Source organism: Crocuta crocuta, unplaced genomic scaffold (genome assembly GCF_008692635.1).
Source record: "Crocuta crocuta isolate KB4526 unplaced genomic scaffold, BGI_CrCroc_1.0 scaffold61, whole genome shotgun sequence".
Taxonomy (NCBI): Eukaryota; Metazoa; Chordata; class Mammalia; order Carnivora; family Hyaenidae; genus Crocuta; species Crocuta crocuta.
In genome coordinates, this window is record NW_027528369.1 from 9,739,501 (window position 1) to 9,756,852 (window position 17,352).

Sequence of the window (17,352 nt, forward strand, 5' to 3'; positions counted from 1 at the left end):
GGCTGCGGGCAGGGCAGTCCCTCAGCCCTCCGGTGCTGGGGGGGGAGGGGACGGGGGGGGGCGCCGCCCCTCGGGCCGCGCGGCCCCGAGTAAGAAGGGTCGTCCCCGCAGGGGCCTTTGAAGTGACAGGTCCTTTGAAGTGGTGGCACTAGTATGCGAGGGAATCAGGTTCAGGTAAGGCTGGACCCCACGGGGTGGCTCACAAACGTCGGGTCCCCGCTCGACGGGAGGACCGTGAGCCCCAAGGGACCCGGAGGTGGGGGAGGGGAGACCGGGCGTGGCGGCNACCGACGGCTGCTCTCCTGGAGCCAGAACGCCCCGCGAGGACGTCGTGGACCCCTCGGCCGTGTGTCTGGGGGACGGTCGGTACCGGCCGCAGCCGCGGGGCTCGGCTGTGTGCACCCCGGTTCCCCGCGCGCCTCTGCGGGGCCCGTGCCCCCTGTGGGTCCCGCAGCGCCCAAGGGCCGAGCGTTCCGCCGGGGTCCATTGCTGTCGTCAGGGCTAGCCGTGCGGGCCCCGCACTCGGGGACTCACGCCGGCCTGCCGAGCGGTGTTCAGGCTCCGGAGGCCGCGCGTTACTGGCGGGACGGAGACACACATGTCCCGTCGGAGATTTTCCCGCTGACGACCTTCGTGGACTCAGCGCTGTCATCCCTCCTGCGGCCCGAAGGCAGCATCCGAGGCACATTTCCTCGCGTATCTGGCTTCCGTCCACACCTGCTCTTGCATTTATTTTGACGTTGACTGGGGTCGGCCGGCTGGCTCAGTGGATAGAGCTGTGTGACTCTTGATCTTGCGGTCGTAAGTTCAAGCCCCACGTTGGGCATGGAGCTTGCTTAAAAAAGGGGGAAAAAACAGAAGTTAACTGGGGACATTTGTGTGGGAAAGATGCTTATTTTCTCATAACTGAAACTATAGTTACTCTCCTTTTGCTTAGAGTATTTTTAGATTACTCTAGAAAATTCTGAACAAGAGTAGGTGGTAAGAGTAAGAAAAGTGGGATTAATGTGTCCTCATGAATTAGAAGAAATTCACCTGGAATGTGGCCCTGCGGGTAAAGCGGGAGTGCCCCAATTTTCTCCATTAGTGCATCATCTATATGTTGTTTGTGGGCTTGCCCCTTGGCTCACCTTAGTCCCCCATCCCTCCTTTTAAAAAAAAATCTCTTTAATAGTCGTTTTGCAGAAAAATACCAAATATCATTTAGTGGCTGCTGCCCTTCCTTGCTCCAGCGCTGACAATTTTCACTGACTTGTCCAGTGAGAGAAATTCATTCTTTGGCGAGAACCTTTTCATAGAGTCTAAGAGGAGCCCTAGGTAGCTTGAGCGGTTCTTTCTCTTTCCATGTGAGTGAGTTAAGGTTAAGTCAGAATTGAAACCTTCTACCTGGATTCAGAGCGTTTTAGTGGACCTTCAGCTCCACCCAAAACAACCCCTTCCTTTTGTAGCTGAAGAAACTGGGTGGGGCCCACAGAGGTGAAGATCATGGTCCACCTAGTGGCAGAGCCTGGACTTGCACTTATCTTCTGCGTGTATTTTTCGGCCTCCAGGAGGTAGCCATCATTTCCAATACACGAGATGGGCCAACACAGAGTCCAAAGGCATAGGGTGGCTTTGCATATAGGTGGAAAAATTTTATGAACTTCTAGAATTGTAGTTGAGCAAATAATTCTGGATTTGGACTTCTCAGGTGTAATAGGTTTGCTTTAGCTCCTGGGGTTGCCCCAGTTTATTTAATGACACTGTTCTTCTATGATTTAGTGGTGAGCAGGTTTAAGCTTCTCCATTAATAGCAGGAAAGTTTGCATGTGTCATGGGATGTGTATGTGTTGGTCTAGAATAAATAGTTCTAACTACTCTAATAGGTAGACCTAGAGAGCAAGGTTTATGCCAAGACACGGGTAGCAAGCCACGAACTGAAGTTGTACCACTCATTGGTGTATTGAATATTACACTTATGAGTTATAGACAGATGGGGGGGCAATATTTATTATGGTTCCACTTCACTCTGAAATAGTTTTATTTTAAATGCCTTCAGGAATCTGAAACTTTGCAAATGGCATGTTGGTAAACTAAGACCCCTTAGACTCCTATCCTCTATTTTTATCTGTTTGTAAGGCTTATAAGGGTTCTTAGAAACAGGAGGAAAGGAATCTGGGGAAGTATATCGTGGTGTGCGTTTGGAGCAGTATTTATTTGCATTTTACAACTTTAATTTGTTTATTAACTGTTTTCTGTGCACAAGCCTGAGCGCTGGGGGAATACAAAGATGACTAGAAGCAGGTCCCTGACTGCCCGGGGCACTCTATGGAAGAAGACAAATAATAAACATATCGCTGCAACATTAAAAAAAATACTTGAGTAAAAGAATTATTCATACATGCCTTTGTGTTGTTAGTAATGTTTTTGTTAAATATACTGTTAGTCTCTGAAAGTAGCTGTCTATTCAAAACAGCGAGGCATAGGCATATACCATGTTTGCTCAGTTTACTCCAGTTCACCACTGGGTTTTCACTGTTACTGCTCAAGACACTGACTATATATCCATGAGACTTTGGTACTACGTGTTTTCTTTTTCTTTTTTTAAGTTTATGTATTTATTTTTGAGAGAGAGGATCTCAAGCAGGCTCCACACTGTCAGCATGGAGCCTAATATGGGGCTCGAACTCACAAACCGTGAGATCGTGACCTGAACCAAAACCAAGAGTCAGACACTTAACCGACTGAGCCGCCCAGGTACCCCAGTACTAAGTGTTTTCACCTTAAGGGAAGTCACTCATCTTCATACTTTGGTTTTCCCACCTTTAGTAAAAATAATCATTTTTGTCCTTTGGGCCATATTTTGGGGATAAGTCAAGATAGTTTTGATACTACAGTATGGAAATTCTATTTCTAGCTTTGAAGCCTCATATTTAGAGCCTATTTCAGTTTTTTTATTTTCCACTTGCCAAAACAACCTATTTCCTTGTATTAAAAAATCTCTCCCTTCTGTCTGAATGTTTCCAATTAAACTTTAAAACGTATTAGGATAAGCTTTTAAATGTGGAACATATTCCGGGGTCTATTAAATTATCATTCACTTGCTAGAGTGAATTAATTGTGATTTCCTCTAACCTGAAAGAATGTTCCCTGACAGAATGGAGTTTTTCGTTCTGAAAAGGGTTGTTGGCTAAGTCTATATAGTAGAGCACCTTTTCCTGGGGTAAGACAGACAGGGACAGTGCTTGGAGCTGAGAGACACATGCAAGGGGAATAAGACATAGAAGGATTTAAAGGATGATACCAGGGAGAAACTCCTCTCGTGTCTCCTCTACGCTCACTGTTCTAATCAGTTCTCACTCTCAGTTCTAATCACTGTTTCACTTCGGACCCTGGAGGTGTGGCTTTTCCATACAGCAAGCTGAATTCAGCTGGCTGTCCTAAAATTTTCTTTAAAAATTGTTTTTGCTGTCATCTCTATACACAAAGTGGGTTTTTTTTTTAAGTTTATTTATTTTATTTTAAGAGAGAGAACATGAGCAGGGAGAGGGGCAGAGAGAGTGAGGGGAGAAAGAATCCCAAGCAGGCTTTACACTGTCAGCACAGGGCTCAGTTGGGGCTCAATTTCATGAACCATGAGATCATGACCTGAGCAGAGATCAAGAATCAAGTGTTCAACTGACTGAGCCACCCAAGCTCCCCTATACCCAGTGTGGGGTTTGAACTCAAGACGCCAAGGTCAGGAGTCAGATGCTCAACTGACTGATGGCTGTCCCACAGTTTAATTCAGTTCTAAGTCTTTACCTGGTGATAGCTTCCGATCCAACAGGTTGATAAGAGTTCAGTCCCAAAATATTGCCCCTCCCCACCACTCCAAACACTAACTGCAAGTGCAGCTTGTTATCTGTGCTTCTGACCACTGGCTATAAGTCAGAGGTTCCCATAACTGCCCCCTACCAACCGTGTTTAATTAAATTGCTGGAGTGGCTCTCAGGAAAGCTGTTGATTTACTAGATTACCGGATTATTGCAAAGGAGAGTAAAGCACACAGATGACCAGCCTGATGAAAAGTACTGGGGAGAGTCTGGGAGAGTCCTGAGCACAGGATCTTTCGTCCCCATGGGGTTTGGTGTGTGCCCCTCTCCCAGTACCCAGAGTTCCAAGCCCCCTCCTTTGGGTATTTAGGGAGATTTTATTACAAGAGCATGACTGGGTAAATCAGTGGCCATTGGTGATCAATTCGTCCTCCGAGCCCCTTTCCCCTCCCTGGTTGTTGGGGTGGGTCTGAAAGTTTCAAACCTCAAATCACTGTTCTTTCCCCTGACAACCAGTCTCACATCCTTAGGAGCTTTCCAAAAGTCACCACATTAACACAGACTCAGACATGGTAGATTGGAGTTTGTTATGAATAACAAAAGATGCCCATACCTCACTATTATCATTTAGAAAATTCCAAGGGTTCTGGACTAGATACATCAATCACAGTATTATAGATGGGAACCACTTGGTCAAGCTTACTATTAACAGTAGCTAAGAAAACAGATTATCATAGAGGAAGAGATGGAAAAATAAGATAAAAACAAGCAAATCATAAGAGACCTAAATATACAAAACAAACCGAGGGTTGCTGGAGGGGTGTTGGGTGGGAGGATGGGCTAAATGGGTGATGGGCATTAAGGAGGGTACTTATTGGGTTGAGCACTGGGTGTTATATGTAAGTGATGAGTCACTAAATTTGCAGTCTTTGTAGTAGATGCATTTATATTTAGTGATTTATCTTAGAAGCTGGTTTAGAAATTTTGAGTGGGAAAAATACACCCTAAATGTTCATGATTTGAACATGGGAATTATTTCAGTCGTTTTAATGAAGAATGATATTAATTTTTTTTTGAAATCCAAAAAAAGTTGGTAATGGTAGTATACATTTATATAGGTCATAGCGTCTTTTTTTCAAAGTCGCCAGGATTTCTCAGGCAGTCCATGATCCTGATCATTTATATAAGGGGGAGAATAAAGATATTCTCAATAAACCAGTATTCAGCAGTAGACGTGCTTTATACTTTTTTGTCAAGGGGAAGGGTGGGCGCTGAGTGAAACTATTTAAAAGTCAAATAGGGAATTCTTTTTACCCATGCCTATTGGGTAGTTTCTTTCCTTTTAAGGACTGACTATATCATTGAAAAGCAGAAGTGATCAGGGAAAATTGCATTGGGGAGCCTGTGGTTGATCATGGATTTCTATACCAACTTAAACTATGGAAAATTCACAAAAATTGACAGGTGGTGGGAGTCCTTGGAGGAAAGGTTGGTAATACCATGCAGTCAGTCTGCTGAGTATATTGGACTGAAACCTAGGGTCCCAGACCCTTGAAAGTTGGAATTCTTTATTCTTGGTCTTAGGTCATAACCACCTGCTATAGGCATGTAATTGCATGTTGGTTTACATGGAAGTTGCATTTGGCCTTACATAGCAGTTTACCAGACATGAAACGCCAGTGTTTGGTTCTCCTGAGTTCTAGGGAGGATATTCTTACTGCTCTGTCACAGCTAGGGATAGATAGGTGAGTTCAAATACGGAAACCACCAGTGAATATGTAGGAAAGAAGCTGCATTGTCACCCTTAATCATGCCTATGTCTTGTCTTTTCATTGCAGAACAAAGAGTAGAAGATGTCCGACTTATCCGAGAGCAGCATCCTACGAAAATCCCAGTAGGTAGTCTCTGGCGTTTGTGTTTCAGTCATTAATAATGTATGCAGAAGGGAGCACTTCCGAGCAACACTGCTGTGTGCAACCAGGACAGAGGCTTCTCCAGAAATCCTCAGACCAGTAGCCCCTGGTGTCAATTTCATGACCTAGAATTGAGATTTCCTAATATACAGTTTTTTCATCTAAGCCCATTGTTTCCTTCTGAGTCTAAGTTCGCTGCCTTAATGTGACCCACTTCACAAGTCAAATATATTTATTTGGGGGAAATGAATAGAGGGGCTAGAACTGTTAGTGTTTTATCGGTGGAAGGAAGTATCCACTGTCTGCTAAAGGAAGCAGAGTGACTGCAGTAGGAAATGAGGACTCAGGGTTTAAGTGTGCCTGCACATTCCAGGATGTCTTGATGCCCCAGAGAAGTCTCTTGTAATTGGCTTCTTTGCAGGAGTCGGAGGAAAAACACTACTTTTTCTTGTCATGTGTAGGTGCCTCAGATGCTTGCTGGTGTGCCCAGGAACCCACATCCTCTCCCCCAATTCCTTTGCTGGCAGACCCTTAAAAGGTTTCTGCCTGAGACAGTAGCTCTAGTGGTAAAAGAAATTTTTGGTTTCAGATAGAGGCCTTGGGTTCAAGGTTACTAAGTGATCTTGAGCTATTTAATAAAATTTGAAAGGAGCTGCTACATCTTTATCTGTAAATTGGGAAGAGAATCCATCCCACATAGTTGTTGAAAAGATTTGTATAATTCTCTGTACATGGTTGTCACCTCCTACGAATTCCATGGACCACTTAGAAATTCTGTTAAAAATTCTGTAGAAGCTTTCATGTTTGAAAGCAGTGGCTCGCTGGCCATCCAGTCCCCATTCCCAAGGGCAGCTTTGTCATCCATGCTTCCACCCGCAGCAGCCACCAAAGTGCGGCACTCGGAAGGCACTTCTCAGACCCAGCCAGATGCCTCATCTCGCGACTTCACATCTGCTCTCCCAAATTACAAGAGTACAGCAAAAAGAAAACATAGGAGCAGACAAGTAAACCAGGCATCTGTAGGTGATCGTTCTCACGGCAATCACCACACCGGCGAGTCAGGAGCAGCTTGAACAGTTCCTCCCCCCTGCAGAGCAGCCTGAGCACCTGAGAGCAAGAGGTGCCCAAGGCCATCCTGTCCTGTGTCCCCAGCCTGCTGCTGTGTCCTTCTTTGAGGGAAGGGTTCTAAGGTCTTGAGTTTTTCTTCTGATGCTTCTGCCTCTTCCTGGACCAGGAATTTAAGATTTTTGTACTGCCCCTGATCCCTGCCACTGGTCAGACCCAGGCAAGTGTACTCTATGTGATTCTTGCTTGTGGATAATGTTCTGAACACACCCTGTGGATAAAAGTTCTAGATCTTATCAAGGAAGGTGATAACAGTTTGATTTGGCCTTATACAGAACCTCATGTGGGTTCCCCTACAGTGGAGCCATGTACAGAAAGTATCTTCCCCTTTTCTAAACAAACATTCTGTAAAGATTCCCATTCCTGTCTCTCAGCTTCTCGCTGTGGCAGCGTACAGTTGCTTTGCTTGGAGAAGGATGTCTGTGGTCCTCAGTAAGTAGATGGTGCAGCACAGGCAGTCAGCAGTCTGGTCAGCTTTTGTAGCAGCACGGAAGTAGGGGAAAAGTGTTTTAAGAGACAGCACTAGCAGGGGAGGGGCAGAGAGAGGGATATAGAATCCAAAGCAGGCTCTAGGCCTGCGCTGTCAGCACAGAGCCCGACATGGGGCTCCAACCCACAAAGATTTTTGACTTTTAGAACTCATTAAAGAGGGCCACCTGGGTGGCTCAGTCTGTTAAGTTTCCAACTTCAGCTCAGGTCATGATCTCATAGTTCGTGGGCTCGAATCCCGCATCAGGCTCTGTACTAACAGGTTGGAACCTGCTTCAGATTCTATGTCTCCCTCTCTCTCTCTCTCTCCCCCACTCACAATCTCTCTTTCAAAAATAAATAAACGTTAAAACATTTTTTTTTAACTCTTTGGTAATATTTTGTCAATATGAGAGACTCTTCAAGTCTTCCTGCACAAAATTTGTCTCCAGAACTAGTGAATCATTGTCTCTACTTGTCAGATATTTACTTAGGACTTTTTCCATGTCAAGTAGAGAAACAGGTCAAGTATGAAAAAATCATTTGAGTGTCTTACCATAATTAAGATCTTGCATATTTCAGGGGCACCTGGGTGGCTTAGTTAAGTGTCTGACTGCTGATTTCAGCTCGGGTCATGATCTCATGGTTCCTGGAATTGAGCCCTGTGTTGTCAGTGTGGACCCCCCACGTGGGGCCTGCTTAGAAGTCTCTGTCTGTCCCTCTCCTGTCATGAGAGCTCTCTCTCTTAAACTTAAAAACAGTGGCGTGGGGGGAGTCCCTGGGTGGCTCAGTCCATTGAGCATCTGACTTCAGCTCAAGTCATGATCTCACAGTTCATGGGTTCAAGCCGTGTCAGGGTCTGTGATGACAGCTACCTCAGAGCCTGGACCCTATCTTCAGATTCTGTGTCTCCCTCTCTCTATGACCCTCCCCTGCTCATGCTATCTCTCTCTCTCAAAAATAAATAAAACATTAAAAAAAAAAAGTACAGGGCCTCTGAGTGGTTCAGTTGGTTAAATGTCTGACTTTGGCTAAGGTCATGATCTTAACAGTTCATGAGCTTGGGCCCCAAGTTGGGCTCTACGCTGATGGCTTGGAGTCTGGAGCCTGCTTCAGATTCTTGGTTTCTCTTTCCCTGTCCCTCCCCTGCTTGTATTCTCTCTTTTTCTCTCTCTCAAAAATAAATAAAAACCTTAAAGTTTTTTTAGAGGCACATCTCTAATTAAAAAAAAAAAGATCTTACCCATTTCAGAGGAAATGGTGGTGTTGTAATTGACATCAGAGCTTTACACTTTGAGTACCTCGTCTCTGCTCTTAGTGTTTTTTTCCTGACTAGTTAGTATATTTTCATGGTTCCAAGTAAAAACAACAGATACCTCACTTCCTGGAGGTGGCCACTTTGTATTGTGTGTCGTATTGTGTACGGGATAGAGTCTAAGCTGATAAATGATCACTCTTCACAAGACAGCTTTGAGGAAACCAACATGTGCCATTTCAATTTCAAACTCCATTTAGGTACGTGCCAGTTACAACATAGGAAGTGTTTCATCTGTTCTGCATCGTTAATGCTTTTTGGCTGTTTTTTCTAGGTGATAATAGAACGGTACAAGGGTGAGAAGCAGCTTCCTGTACTGGACAAAACCAAGTTCCTTGTACCTGATCACGTCAACATGAGTGAGCTCATCAAGATCATTAGGTATTTAATCACTTCTCTGTTTCTTTGGGTAGCTTTTCATTCTTTATCAGACTTACAGATAAATCTTTAGTTTTTGTTGTTGTGTTTGGTTTCATATTTTTATCTTTAGTTCTGATTAAAATCTACACAAGCTCAGTAAAACCTAAAGATGTTTCCTTTCTGAGTTCTCTCTCTTACCTGTTGGATCTGCTGTCCCTCTGATTCTTTCATAACATCTAGGATAGATGTCTCTTAATCAGAAAAGTTACTACAGGTTTTGTACAGCAAAATTAGTAGAAGAATGCAGACTTGGTACACTGGTAATAGTTTATAAATTATATTGAAGTATTTCTCATATTAGACACTAACAGCTATTCAGAGAGCAGATACTAGTTTAAGACTGGCCTCAGGAACATAGTAAGACTAATCTATCAAATGTTGCCACTAATATATCCTTTGTGAGTATAATCCTAGGAAATGTCCTGTACTTAATGAGAAGCTTTGAGAGTGTCATCAGTAGGCATACATTTCATTTTGCCAGAAGCAGCATGTACACAATCTTTATACTTACATGTTGGGNTACACGTTCCCTGCGTATTGCTGTGCCTAGTATCTCTTCACATTGTTTTCTTTCAATAGGAGGCGCTTACAGCTCAACGCTAATCAGGCGTTCTTCCTGTTAGTGAATGGACACAGCATGGTGAGTGTGTCCACGCCGATCTCTGAAGTATATGAAAGTGAGAAGGACGAAGATGGGTTCCTGTATATGGTATATGCCTCTCAGGAGACATTTGGAATCAAAGTGTCTGTGTAAGACTAGAAACATGCATCTGTTATAGAGTTTTTTTAAGCCCTTACCAAGGAAAAAAAAGGGATATTACCAACTGAGATTGATCCGTTCATCCAATCACAGATCATCAAAACAGTAGTGCTCCTGCCTAGGAGATGTAGGAAGTTGTTTTGTGCCGCAAGCAGAAAGATGGAGCTCCGAACGAGCACATTCAGCTTTGGAAAAACTATTATTTAACCTAGGCTGTTTTGTTTTCAAGTTTAGTAGAAGTTTAAAAATAAAATACTTTGCATTCTAAGTTGCCAATAAAATAGAACTTCACGTTATTTTAATGTTCTTTCCCCTTGAGGAACTAGCAATTTAAGAATTCAGAGAGAAATTCTTTTCTAGGTTCACAGAACCGGCCAACCTTCTGTAGAAGGGTTTCTACTCAACTAGAGAACTCTCTTTAAGAGGATCTTGGAAGCATAAGTGGTCAAGCATAGCCCCCTTCCTGCCCACCCCCGTTGGCCATAATAGTGGGCAAAAAGCAGGGAAAATTGGGGTGTACAAGGAAACTCTGAATTGCTTCTCAAGGTTCCTGACTCCTAGTATAAGTGTGCCTGGAGGCCACACCCCTGCAGTGCTGGGTGAGGAGGGGGATTTGTTTGCTTCTCTAGACAGTAAAGTACCACTGCTCAGTAAGAACCTTGAATAACTTAAAATTTTGGTCTAGTTTCTGAAGGGGCCCAAGGAAGAAAAATGTGACATTTCTTTTGGTTTGTATATTCTCTGAGAGGTTAAACTGTCTGCTTTGGTAGAGAAACAAGCTGTTGGCGCAGTTTTGTTCGTTAGGACAGTGGTAGGAACCACAGAACACGGAGACTAAAGCATGAAAATTCAGATGCGCTCCCTCTACCTTTTGGCCTAAAGCTGTAGATGATCCATGTTTTATGTTAAGTGTGTGACTGTTACTAGAAAGTTCCACATTTTTAAGAGTATCAGTTGTCACTGTAGGTGAGACAGCCGCCCCGGTTCCTCTGCCCTAAGTGCATGTCGGTTGTGAAGAAAACAGCAAAAGGAGACATACACTCTTGATGGATATTCATATCAAAAGTTAAACATTTTCCGAGTTCAACTAGAATAACCAGCGCTTCCTACTACCTGCATGGGGCTATTTACTATTTTTGTGGGAGTAACACAAAAAGATCACAAACCACGTTGGACTGTACGTGTAGCAAGCAGGTCATGCTTCACCTTTGTGTATTTAGACGTGTGGAATACCTGTGCCTGTTAGTGGAAGTTACTTATTAATGGGGGCGGGGAGCAATATTACTGCATATGGGCACTTGAGTCCCCGGCCTTCCGACTATTCCTGCCGCATGCATCTGTCCACATGGCTAACTTTTAATATGTGTATTTTTACATTATGTGAATTCTTATCAGCCTGTCTTGTTTAGCTTGTACACATCATTATACCTGACATTCTTGTAACTCTGTGTGATCAGTAAGATTCCTACAAGAAATTCAGCTTTCTAAAAAAATGCCACATGGGAAGGGCGACTTCTGTCCCCTGTTAGTGGGCGGTCACTATAGGATCTCTAAACCAAGTACATTTTTAATGAATTAAGGTGAATAAAGGCACAACTAAAAACCACCGCTGAGTTCAGTTTAATGGGTCGGTATCCGATACTTGCAGTGCCATGTAGCCTCTACACCATCCCAAGCTAGGTGGGGATTTCCTTCCTAACGAGCACCAAGGCTGGGTTCGTTGTGGCCATGGGGCGCAGGGGAGGAGGGGAGTGGGCAGAGGTGTGCCCACCTCTGAAGGGCTCTGCCTTGTCCCAGGCACCTTCCTTACCTTGGTCAAGGTTCTGCTGGCTCGTCTTGTCTTAAAAAACCGGAGTCGCCTGGGAACTGAAGACCTGCCACAGTGTCTGGAGGAATGTGGGGCCTGGGTGTGTTGGGAATAACACTTGGAACCCTGCCACCCTAAATGAAAAAGTAGAGTACGCGCTGACTGGTCAAGACATTCCATGGCTCGTGGCACATTACGCAGCATCAGGGAAAGATGCGGCACAGACAGCAGCCAAGAAGTGGCCAGCATTGCTCATTTGAAAACTTCCACCTATTTCTAACTGGAAGCAGGCACTTCAGAGGTTTGTGGACAAGCCCGGGGAGCAAGCTGAGGACATGGCTCTGTTGCCCTGAGTTTGCTGCTCAGGTGTGCACGTCCCCCTTCAGAGGCCTGGCCTGACCAGACAGAAGGTCGGAGGGGCCTGCTGTCAGCTGCAGGAACGGGCTGGTTGTCCCTCCTGGTCTCGAACCGTGTGCACGCACGTGTTTCCCCCTGGGCAGCCTTAGGCCTGACAGGACCCAGAGGCCTTGGGGACCTCTGCTGGGAAGTGTGACTGTCACCGTCCCAGATCCAGGGAAGACGGAGCTTTAAGCGCCAGGACATGTTCATGCCCTGGGTAAACCACACGTTCACAGAAGTTTCAAAGATCCGTGACACCTATTCAAGCCAATCTTGATTTCTTATGGAACCTAAAGCTGGAACCTCTTTAAACCCTGTATCAAGAGTTGACTTCTGTTCATAGCAAGGATGTTTTCAAAAACCTGGGAAACAATAGAAAATGGATTGAAGGGGCACCTGGGTAGCTCAGTCAGTTGTGCATCTTGACTCTTGATTTCAATTTGGGTCATGATCCCAGGGGTTGTGGGATCGAGCCCTGGGATGGGCTCCACACTGAGCATGGAGCGTGCTTAGGATTTTCTAGCCCTCTGCCCCTCTCCCCTGTTCAGAGCTCTCCAGCTCTCAAAAAGAAAAGTTTTGGGGCGCCTGGGTGGTTCAGTCAGTTAAGCATCCGACTTCGGCTCAGGTCATGATCTCACGTTTTGGAGTTCTAGCCCCACGTTGGGCTCTGTCCTGAGCTCAGAGCCTGGAGCCTGCTTTGAATTCTGTGTTTCCCTCTCTCTCTCTGTCTGCCCCCCACTCATGGTCCCTCTCTCGGTCTCTCAAAAATAAATGTTAAAGTTTAAAAAATTTTAAAAATGGATTTAAGACCATGTATCTATTGTCAACTGAGAAGGGAAGGCTGACCCCCTTGAGGATCAAGAATTAACAATTTATTCAAAAAGATGTGTACTTCATTTTCTATGAAACAAAGACCTAATAAAATGAAACTTTTTTTTAATTTTTATTTTCAGTACATTAAATTTACTCATAAAAACATTCTAAAAATGTACAATTTTTCCTTTTTAACAAAGTATAATAAAACATAAAAACTTCAAAAACAGAATACTTAACATTTACAATTCAAAATCAAATTAGCAGAATATTAAATATTTACAAAACTATATCTTTTAAAAATATTTATAAAGTTACATGCAATTTTGTAGAATTGACATAAAAGAATGGCTCAAAAATGGGAGAATTTTCCTTCATTCCTAAAAAGAAAATCTGTCCGATATAAGCTGTGAAGATTCTTGAGCACACGAGGTCTTCGGTTTCAGTACCAAAGCCGCCTTCCTTGTGCATGTAAGAACTTAATGCATGTGAGGGGCTTGTTACAATACCCGGGACTGACTGACGATGCACTGAGCTCCCCTCCACCTGGACCAGCGTAGCAGAGTGACCTTAGGCCTCAACCAGCAAGTGTGGTTTCCAGAGGACTGACTGAAGATTTTTTTCATTCAGAATCTTGGGACTTGGCAAACTGAGCCTCTTCAGAACCCATAGTGTTAAACGTCACCTGACTCATTCTCTGGGGAGTCATGTGCACTTTGGAAAGGAGGTCTGCCCGCTCAGGTTCCACAGGCCCATCCTCTGGGAAGGACATGGTTTCCCTAACCATCCTCGAGACTCATTGCGTACGCCATCAGTAACCAGTACATAAAACTAGCAAAGCATCAAATAACCCACCACAGAAGCAGGAAGAATACAAAATGATAAGGAGTGGGGAAGGTGCCACCTGATTCCACTGGGCCAGTGCTCTCCAGGGACGCTGGAGTCCGCCCAGAGCAAGCCTAGGGCAGATCCCGACTGAGCAAACCTGCCGGGGCTCCCACTGGGCTGCGCGTGGGACACTGGCTGGAGCCGCCCGGCCGCCCGGCCCCTCCACACACGGTGTAGTGCAAACTAGCTACAGTGACTTCTAGTGAATTAAAACACTGAACCTACTAACTACCATATTCACAAGCTGACTCCTGTAATCTTCTGGAGATTATAGATGATGCTGGTTGGTTGTTTTTTTAAATACCCAATCACATACCTGCTTTGAAGAAAATAATTTCGTCCTTATTTTTATTGTAAGTGCTAGCTCCCATTTCCTCAGTGCTCTTCAACAATTACAAGTTTTAACATTTAAACACTTTCTAATTTTCAGTATTTTTGAAATAAAAATTAGAAAAGAAGGTAGAAAATTGAATGTTTGGCTAAAAAAAATTTTTTTTAATAGTTGTCTTATCTCGACATCGTATTTTACTTCAGTCTTTACATTCCACTTTCCCCATTCTTAGAGACAAAAAATGGGGTGAGAGACTCTGATATATGACAGACTACACACAGCCAAGTGGCCGTGCCACGCCTACCTGGATGCTACAGCATTTGGAAACTGAGCCCATGGTTTCATGAAAATGACTACGTAGTTGAAGGTGTCAGTCGGATCTGTGTTTCTAAGGTGAGGACATCTGAGGAACTGCAAAACGCTCTTCAGGCTTACTGACTTTGGTTGCTTTGGAGAGAAATTCATCAGAGATAATACTGCCAGCAAATATTCCCAGGTCCAAGTATGGAACTTCACTTGGGGAGAGATCACACAGATCGGCAGCTGAAGGCTTTGTGTCCCGTGTATGTCACATTTACGTTTCACAACTCCCACCTTGGAGTGGCCTCACTGGAGGCCTCACACCGCACATGCACTTCCAAAAACAACTGGGGATTTTTCTACAACCTCTGACGACTGGAACACAGCCGCACAATGTCTGGACTCATTTACCTCAATTTGAATGTCATACTTCCAATCAAAGCTCTTGTTTCAACTTCTTGTTATATGGAACGCTGACTTCTAATATTTATCAAAATAGTCCTAAGGGTAACAACAGACACTTTCATTCCCCAATACTGACCACTAAAACAAAGACCCTAAATATGATTTGTTTCCTTTTGTTATGAGACAGTTGTCAACAATTTCACTGTGTTGAAATAGGATTTATTTAAAATATTTCTTTGCTTTTTAAAAAACCAAAAAATTTAAAAGTTTGGCTTTCAGCACATGTCCAGGCCACCATAACGGCCTTCAGAAATATTAAAATCGTAAACATCAGTGGACACTCCCAAGTCTTCCTCTAACATCATATGACAAGTTCCAGGCTCGTACTCTTTAAGGCAAAGTTGTGTCAGTTCTCGTTATTTTGACATTTTGTAGTGTTTACAATTAAGAGATCAATGTCACATTCCCCCAAAAAAGTTGCCGTAAGCATCACCATCGCCTCAAAACTGTACGTAATACTGTGCGCCGGGAAGAGAGACGCATACAGAGGTCTGTCCATTCTGCATTGCATAGAAATGAAACTACTAAAATAAAACTCTAAAAAACTACTAAAAGCCTTTCCTTAAAAAAATGTAACAACTCTGCTTTAGTTTCTCTGCAGCCAGGAAATGGATCATAAAATTTGAAGCCTCATGTCACAGTGCCTCAGATTCTAGGGTATTCTTTTGATTTACACCAATTCGGCACGAGGCTGATTGTCCCATTTTAAGAACAGTCAGAATATAACGATTTTCTTTTCTTTTCTTTTTTTAAACACATACTCAACTGCAAAATCCTTGGGCAAGGCCTAACCAACCGACATTTTAACATGGAAGGCTTTAGGGTTTAAAATAATATTATTTGAGCAGAAAAATTCCCTTTAGCTTTGAAGATCTAAGTCCCTGCATTTCAGCCCAAGCAACTTTCACTGCAATGGGGTGAAATCGAGAGCTGTGGGGGGGAGGACTTCTTGCCCACACTGGATAAAACCACACTTGTGCAGATCTTGTGGCTCTGTCCTGTTGGTGCGGCCTCTTTCAGAGTCTTACCACTTCCTATTGTAGTTTTCCAGGTAACTTCTGGCAGAACTAACCATTAATACACAGCCTAATACAAAAGAAGTTGATAGGAGAACGTTTCAAATCTTTTGCTCCTAAGTTACAGGACTGTATCATTGTTGAAATGTCTGTCTCCAGTGTGAATCCATTAGCAGTCAGCCTTGGGGTCCTTGGGAGATCCGTGTGACATAAGAACTTGCCAACTTTGCTAAGGGTGTCGTAGCGTCCCTCGGAGCCAGCCCACGAAGGCCGGGCGGTTACCGTGTCCCTGTGAGAGCTCTGTCGTGGTGGGAGACGACGAGACTCCACGCTACTGACGGGCCGGGAAGGAAGGATTCTCAAAGCTCTGACAACTAGGGATTCTCTGGGACTTGGACCCTTAAGATATTAAGTTGTTGCGAGTAACTATTTCTATTTAATAATGTAGTTTAGATTTATTCGCAGGAAAAAAAAAAGAAAGAAAGAAAAAGAAAAACCTGAAACTGCTGCAAGTGTTTTAAGGAGGGAAAGAGACGCTGACATCTGTCGTGTACCAAGTCCCGCGGCCTGCTGGTGCCAACTCCTTAAACGCAGATTCTCCGAGTGTCTTGCACTGACTGGTCTCAGGGAGTCTGTCTCCCCAAACCGCAGAGACTGGCATCAGTTTACATTCTTCTGTAGTGCAATCCTTAAAAAGCCCAGAGAGATTAGTGTCTAACCACTCGAGGAACAAAACAAAACAAAAACAAAACAAAACAGAGGCGACATTTTCCCTCACCCAGGGGTAACCAGAGTCCGACTGGCGGAACTCCACGTGGGGAACTCCGACCCTCAGCACTCAAGTCCGATCTTGCGTAGCTGCCCTGGAATTACTTGTGAGCCTGGAAGGACCGAGGACGGCGATGCTCCTCGGGAGACGAAGGTCTCTGCATCGCGACCACGGCGGAGGCGCCGACCAGGCGAGTCCTGACGTCAAGCTCCAATCTAGGATTTTGGCAATAAAACTGAGTTTGATGCACTCCTACGCTAGGTTTTCTATCCAGTCTAGTAAAGTAAAGCACCTTTGGATTAAAAATATTAAGCTCAACAGCAACTAGACTTCTCAGTCTTGTATTTAATTTCCTTATGTCTCCATGGCTTAATAGTGTTCTGTTGCCAGAGGAAAAGTGTCAGTCTGTGGAGTCCAGACTTTCCGCTGGAGGGGCGTATTTCAACCTAAAAGTACCTAGAGAGAAGAGGGAAAAAGAGATCAAATTTGAATCACTGTACAGTTAGCACAAACAACCGAGCTGTCCGAAGTGCTTTCCAGAGACACCAGTCAAGATGCAGCTGCTACATACCTGGACCACCTGTTATACCCACCCCCGGAAACAGACACTACGCACCCATCAGCGCAGATCAGGGGTGACCTGCCTGGTCACCAGTCCAGTCCTCTGTTGCTCAGGGGCCGGAATGGACAAGGGGAGGCCTGACTGTCACCACAGGCCTGGGCTCACTGCTCAGGAAATGCAGCACCATCTCAGGCAACAGGCCGATCC

General features: G+C 44.4%; 2 protein-coding genes across 2 annotated transcripts in view; one reads left to right on the forward strand and one right to left on the reverse strand.

The window, feature by feature from the left end:
* MAP1LC3B (microtubule associated protein 1 light chain 3 beta) overlaps nt 1–11,401 on the forward strand; it is an 11,846-nt gene extending 445 nt beyond the window's left edge. Inside the window, exons 2-4 of the mRNA XM_077754103.1 lie at nt 5,633–5,688; nt 8,890–8,996; nt 9,615–11,401. Of these exons, the coding sequence (XP_077610229.1) occupies nt 5,633–5,688; nt 8,890–8,996; nt 9,615–9,789 (338 nt within the window). The 3' untranslated portion in view covers nt 9,790–11,401. The remainder of the gene's footprint in view (nt 1–5,632; nt 5,689–8,889; nt 8,997–9,614) is intronic.
* A 3,476-nt stretch (nt 11,402–14,877) lies between these two features.
* Nucleotides 14,878–17,352, reverse strand: part of ZCCHC14 (zinc finger CCHC-type containing 14) — a 55,523-nt gene continuing 53,048 nt past the window's right edge. The window contains exon 16 of the mRNA XM_077754104.1: nt 14,878–17,039. Within this exon, the coding sequence (XP_077610230.1) occupies nt 16,984–17,039 (56 nt within the window). The 3' untranslated portion in view covers nt 14,878–16,983. The remainder of the gene's footprint in view (nt 17,040–17,352) is intronic.